The sequence below is a fragment of the Bos indicus genome, chromosome 7 (genome assembly GCF_029378745.1).
Source record: "Bos indicus isolate NIAB-ARS_2022 breed Sahiwal x Tharparkar chromosome 7, NIAB-ARS_B.indTharparkar_mat_pri_1.0, whole genome shotgun sequence".
NCBI classification, from domain to species: domain Eukaryota; kingdom Metazoa; phylum Chordata; class Mammalia; order Artiodactyla; family Bovidae; genus Bos; species Bos indicus.
This window is the reverse complement of record NC_091766.1, coordinates 7,310,436-7,317,245: the sequence shown is the minus strand read 5'-3', so window position 1 is coordinate 7,317,245 and position 6,810 is coordinate 7,310,436. Positions and strand designations below refer to the sequence as shown.

At 40.6% G+C, this 6,810-nt stretch overlaps 1 protein-coding gene across 1 annotated transcript; it reads left to right on the top strand.

Annotated features, from left to right (window-relative positions):
- Window positions 1-5,596: 5,596 nt before the first annotated feature.
- Window positions 5,597-6,529, top strand: LOC109561176 (olfactory receptor 10H1-like). Its single transcript, XM_019963574.2, has one exon. The coding sequence runs from the start codon at window positions 5,597-5,599 to the stop codon at window positions 6,527-6,529; it is 933 nt and encodes a 310-aa protein (XP_019819133.1).
- The last annotated feature ends 281 nt before the right edge of the window (window positions 6,530-6,810 follow it).

Here is a 6,810-nt window from a genome sequence, read left to right as displayed (position 1 = left end):
TGAAGCTACAATACTGTTAATCAACTATAATCCAAACTAAAATTATATAGTTATAACAGCTATAATGCAAAATAAAAGTTTAATTAAAAAATACTCACTCATATGGATAGATCAGCCAAACAGAAAATTAGCAAGGAAACACAAACTTTAAATGATACAGTGGACCAGTTAGACCTAACTGATATCTATAGGACATTTCACCCCAAAATAATGCATTTCACCTTTTCTCAAGTGCACACAGAACATTCTCCAGGACAGATCACATCCTGGGCCATAAATATAGCCTTAGTAAATTTTAAAAAATTGAAATTATTTCAAGCATCTTTTCTGATTATAATGCAGTAAGATTAGATGTCAAGTACAGGGAAAAAACGATTAAAACATATGGAGGCTAAACAACACGCTTCTGAATAACCAACAAATCACAGAAGAAATCAAAAAAAGAACTCAAAATATGCATAGAAACAAATGAAAATGAAAAAAAAGGACAATCCAAAACCTATGGGATTCAGTAAAAGCAGTGCTAAGGGGAAGGTTCATAGCAATACAAGCTTACCTCAAGAAACAACAGAAAAATCAAATAAATAATCTAACTCTACACCTGAAGCAACTAGAAAAAGAAGAAATTAAGAACCCAAGGGTCAGTACAAGGAAACAAATCATAAAAATTAGGGCAGAAATAAATGAAAAAGAAACAAAGGTGACTATAGCAAAAATCAACAAAACTGAAAGCTGGTTCTTTGAGAAGATAAATAAAATATACAAACCATTAGCCAGACTCATCAAGAAAAAAAAGGGAGAAGAATCAAATCAACAAAATCAGAAATGTAAATGGAGAAATCACAACAGACAACACAGAAATACGAAGGATCATAAGAGACTACTATCAGCAATGATATGCCAATAAAATGGACAACTTGGAAGAAATGGACAAATTCTTAGAAAAGTATAACCTTCCAAAACTGTACAAGGAAGAAATAGAAAATCTTAACGGACCCATCACAAGCACAGAAATCGAAACTATAATCAAAAATCTTCCAACAAACAAAAGCCCAGGACCAGATGGCTTCACAGGTGAATTCTACCAAAAATTTAGAGAAGAGCTAACACCTATCCAACTCTTCCAGAAAATTGCAGAGGAAGGTGGGCTGCCAAACTCATTCTATGAGGACAACATCACCCTAATACCAAAACCAGACAAAGACACCACAAAAAAAGAAAACTACAGGCTAATATCACTGATGAACATAGAGGCAAAAATCCTCAACAAAATTCTAGCAAACAGAATCCAACAACATATTTAAAAGATCATGACTAAGTGGGCTTTATCCCAGGGATGCAAGGATTCTTCAGCATTCACAAATCAATCAATGTGATACACCACATTAACAAATTGAAAGATAAAAACCATATAATTATCTCAATAGATGCAGAGAACGCCTTTGACAAAGTTCAATATCCATTTATGATAAAAACCTCTCCATAAAGCAGGCATAGAAGGAACATACCTCAACATAATAAAATCCATATATGATAAACCCACAGCAAACATTATCTTCAATGGTGAAAAACTGAAAGCATTTTCCTAAAGTCAGGAACAAGACAAGAGTGCCCACTCTCACCAATACTATTCAACATAGTATTGAATAAAATACTTAGGCATAAATCTACCTAAAGAAACAAAAGACCTATATATAGAAAACTATAAAACACTGATGAAAGAAATCAAGGATGACACAAATAGATGGAGAAATATACTATGTTCGTGGATCAGAAGAATCAATATAGCGAAAATGAGTATACTACCCAAAGCAATCTATAGATTCAATTTAATCCTTATCAAGCTACCAATGGTATTTTTCAGAGAACTAGAACAAACAATTTCACAATTTGTATGGAAATACAAAAAACCTCTAGTAGCCAAAGCAATCTTGAGAAAGAAGAATGGAACTGAAGGAATCAACCTGCCTGACTTCAGACTCTATTACAAAGCTGCAGTCATCAAGACAGTAAAGTACTGGCACAAAGACAGAAATATAGATCAATGGAACAAATAGAAAGCCCAGAGATAAATCCACAGACCTATGGACACCTTATCTTTGACAAAGGAGGCAAGAATATACAATGGAAAAAAGACAATCTCTAACAAGTGGTGCTAGTAAAATTGGTCAACCACTTGTAAAAGAATGAAACTAGAACACTTTCTAACACCATACACAAAAATAAACTCAAAATGGATTAAAGATCTAAACATAAGACCAGAAACTATAAAACTCCTAGAGGAAAACATAGGCAAAACACTCTCTGACTTAAATCACAGCAGGATCCACCTGCTGATCCACCTCCCAGAGTATTGGAAATAAAAGCAAAAATAAACAAATGGGACCTAATTAACCTTAAAAGTTTTTGCACAATGAAGGAAACTATAAGCAAGGTGAAAAGACAGCCTTCAGAATGGGAGAAAATAATAGCAAATGAAGAAACTGACAAAGAATTAATCTCAAAAATATACAAGGAAATCCTGCAGCTCAATTCCAGAAAAATAAACGACCTAATAAAAAAATGGGCCAAAGAACTAAACAGACATTTATCCAAAGAAGACATACAGATGGCTAACAAACATAGGAAATGATGCTCAACATCACTCATTATCAGAGAAATGCAAATCAAAACCACAATGAGGTACCATCTCACTCTGGTCAGAATGGCTGCTATCAACAAGTCTACAAACAATAAATGCTGGAAAGGATGTGGAGAAAAGGGAACTCTCTTACACTGTTGGTGGGAATGCAAACTAGTACAGCCTCTGTAGAAAACAGTGTGGAGATTCCTTAAAAACCTGGAAATAGAACTGCCATACAACCCAGCAATCCCACTTCTAGGCATACACACTGAGGAAACCAGAATTGAAAGAGACACGTGTACCCCAATGTTCATTGCAGCACTGTTTACAATAGCTAGGACATGGAAGCAACCTAGATGTCCATCAGCAGATGAATGGATAAGAAAGCTGTGGTACATATACACAATGGAGTATTATTCAGTTATTAAAAAGAATGCATTTGAATCAGTTCTAATGAGGTGGATGAAACTGGAGCCTATGATAGAGAGTGAAGTAAGTCAGAAAGAAAAACACCAATATAGTATATTAACACATATATATGGAATTTAGAAAGATGGTAACAATGACCTTATATGTGAGACAGCAAAAGAGACACAGATATAAAGAACAGACTTTTGGACTCTGTGGGAGAAGGTGAGGGTGGGATGATTTGAGAATAGCATTGAAACATGTATATTACCTTATGTGAAATAGATCACCAGTCCAAGTTTGATGCATGAAACAGGGCACTCAAAGCCGGTACACTGGGACAACTCTGAGGAATTGGATAGGGAGCAAATTGGGAGAGGAGTTCAGGATGGGGAACACATGTACACTCATGGCTGATTCATGTCAATGTATGGCAAAAACCACCACAATATTGCAAAGTATTAGCCTCCAATTAAAATTAATTAATTAATTTAAAAAATTTTTAAAGAAAAAAATAGATGATTGGGTAAAAAAAAATTGGTCTATCCATAAAGGGATATTGTTTGGCTATGAAAAGGTGTGAAGGTCTTCATATATGAATTCAAATGCATTCTTCAATGTGGATGAACCTCAGAAATACTATGTCGAGTGAAAGAAGCCAGACCTCAAAAGCTACATAGTGTATGAGTCCATATTGCCCAGAGCAGGCCAAACCACAGAGGTGGAAAATAGACTGGTATTTTTGTGCCTTTACACTTGACATTGCCTAATAATAAAGATCACATAAAAATTGGTACTTTATTTATAAAGAGATATTGAAATCTCATTAAACTGAAGTTACTGAGCACAGAAAATATACATGTACTCATTTAGTGTATGGATTTAATTATCATAGATAGCACCTATTGTTTTCCAGGTCATAGTCCAAGAATAATTCATTAACTTCTCAAAAACTTCTTTGAGACAGGTATAGAGAAACAGGCACAGAGAGGTGAACAAATTGCTCAGTTTCACACAGTGGGAAGAGCAGGGATTTGAAGTCTGTCAGCTGACTCTCTCATCCTTTTGTCAGATGGCTGTGTTGCATTGCCTCAGAACACACAGATAGGCTCATGGGATCTGGAAAACAACTAGAACATTATTTTTACACAGTGTCTTGCCTCAGATTCATTGCATGAATAACTCAACTCCAGAGGAGAAATCTGATTGATGAATGTTAAGTTAGAGATGTGCACAGGTCCAAATGACCATAGCCATGGAATAGGGATGTCTCATGGTATATGACATCCAGGCAAATCCCAAACCAGTCCATCCTGAAGGAAATCAATCCTAAATATTCATTGGAAGGACCGATGCTGAAGCTGAAGCTCCAATACTTTAGCCACCTGATGCAAAGAGCTGACTCATTAGAAAAGACCCTGATGCTGGGAAAGATTGAAGGCAGGAGAAGGGGATGACAGAGGATGAGATGGTTTGGTGGCATCACTGACTCAATGGACATGAGTTTGAGCAAGCTCCAGGAGATGGTGACAGACAGAGAAGCCTGGCATGCTGCAGCCCATAGGGTTGCAAAGAGTCGGACACAACTGAGCAACTGAACGACAACAACAGCAACATGGTATTTGAAGCTCTGAAAAAAACAAGACTTATCAGAAGGGAGTAGAAGGGCAGAGCAGCAATGGTTGGAAGCTTTTTCCATTTTTGGAAGATGTAGAAGTGATAGAAAGGTAGAGTCTTTGGGGACAGCTAGGCATGGGTTCTGCCATTTTGACAGCTGCACCATAAACAAGTTGCTTAGACTCTCAAATATTTTCAATGTGTATTCTCAAGATACTTTGTGCTTAGTCACTCAGCTGTGTCTGACTCTTTGTCACCCCATGGACTGTAGCCCACCTGGTTCCTCTGTCCATGGGGATTCTCCAGGCAAGAACACTGGAGTGGGTTGCCATGCTCTCCTCCAGGGTATCTTCCCAAACCAGGAACTGAACCCAGGTCTCCTGCATTGCAGGCAGATTCTTTACCATCTGAGTAACCAGAAAAGCCCAAGAATACTGGAGTGGGTAGCTTAACCCTTCTTTGCTGCTGCTGCTAAGTCGCTTCAGTCGTGTCCGACGCTGTGCGACCCCATAGACGGCAGCCCACCAGGCTTCCCCATCCCTGCGGTTCTCCAGGCAAGAACACTGGAGTGAGTTGCCATTTCCTTCTCCAATGTATGAAAGTGAAAAGGGAAAGTGAAGTCGCTCAGTCATGTCCGACTCTTAGCAACCCCATGGACTGCAGCCCACCAGGCTCCTCCACCCATGGGATTTTCCCAGCAAGCATACTGGAGTGGGATGCCATTTAGACAGTGATAAAAACAGCACACACACACCCTCCTCCCCCACAATATTGATGAGAAGATTAAATCATACGAGGCACAGCCTAGGAATTCAGCCAAGGTCACCTGTCATTTATTAGGATCAGGAGCAGCCCCTGGGGCAGAGCCAGGAATTATGGAAGCTGAAGACTTCCTTCCATCCACTAGCTGACCTCTCCATGTCACACCTCACTTCAGGAACAGCCGCCATGCAGGGAGGCAACTTCTCATCAGCAGCTGAATTCATCCTCATCGGCTTCTCCACCTTCCCCCACCTTCAGCTCATGTTCTTCCTGCTCTTCCTGCTGATGTACTTGTTCACGCTGCTGGGGAACCTGCTCATCATGGCCACCGTCTGGAGGGAGCACAGCCTCCACACCCCCATGTACCTCTTCCTGTGTGCCCTTTCCATCTCCGAGATCCTCTACACCTTTGCTGTCATTCCACGCATGCTGGCTGACCTGCTCTCCACTGACCACTCCATTGCTTTGAGAGCCTGTGCCAGCCAGATGTTCTTCTCCTTCACATTTGGCTTCACCCACTCCTTCCTGCTCACCATCATGGGCTATGACCGGTACGTGGCCATCTGCCACCCCCTGCGCTACAACGTGCTCATGAGCCCCCGAGGCTGCGCCTGCCTGGTGGCCTGGTCCTGGGCTGGAGGATCAGTCATTGGCTTGGTCGTGACAGTAGCCATTTTCCAACTAACGTTCTGTGGATCGAATGAGATCCATCATTTTGTTTGCCATGTGCAGGCTCTTTTGAAGTTGGCCTGTGGAGAAAATGTCTCCATTCTGGCCATGGGCTTAGGACTTGTGTGTATCGCTGCCCTGCTGGGCTGCTGTCTCCTCATCCTCTTGTCTTACGCCTTCATCGTGGCCACCATATTGAAGATCCCTTCAGCCGAGGGCCGGCACAAAGCCTTCTCCACATGCGTGTCCCACCTCACTGTGGTGATAGAGCACTATGGCTTTGCCTCTGTCATCTACCTCAAGCCCAAGGGTCCCCAGTCTCTGGAAATAGACACCTTGATGGGCATCACCTACACGGTCCTCACTCCCTTCCTGAGCCCCATCATCTTCAGTCTCAGGAACAAGGAGCTGAAGATCGCCATGAAGAAGACCTTCCTCAGCAAACTTTAGCTGGGGGGGGAGGGGGGGTGGTGGGAAGTGATTATCTGGGAGGAATTCCTTGGAAATAGTTAAATCGGGTTACCAGAGGCTACTATTAGAGATGGCACCCTGTAAGCACGTAATAGCCTATATTTGCCTAATGCTGTATGGTTTATAAAGACGCTTGTAGGCAACATTCAAATGTTTGCAAAACTGTTAAACATCATTCTCCATATATTCTTGGTGGAAAGATGTATGTGATGATAACACTGAGAAAGTCAGATTCATTGATTCTGATTTCTTGCACAACA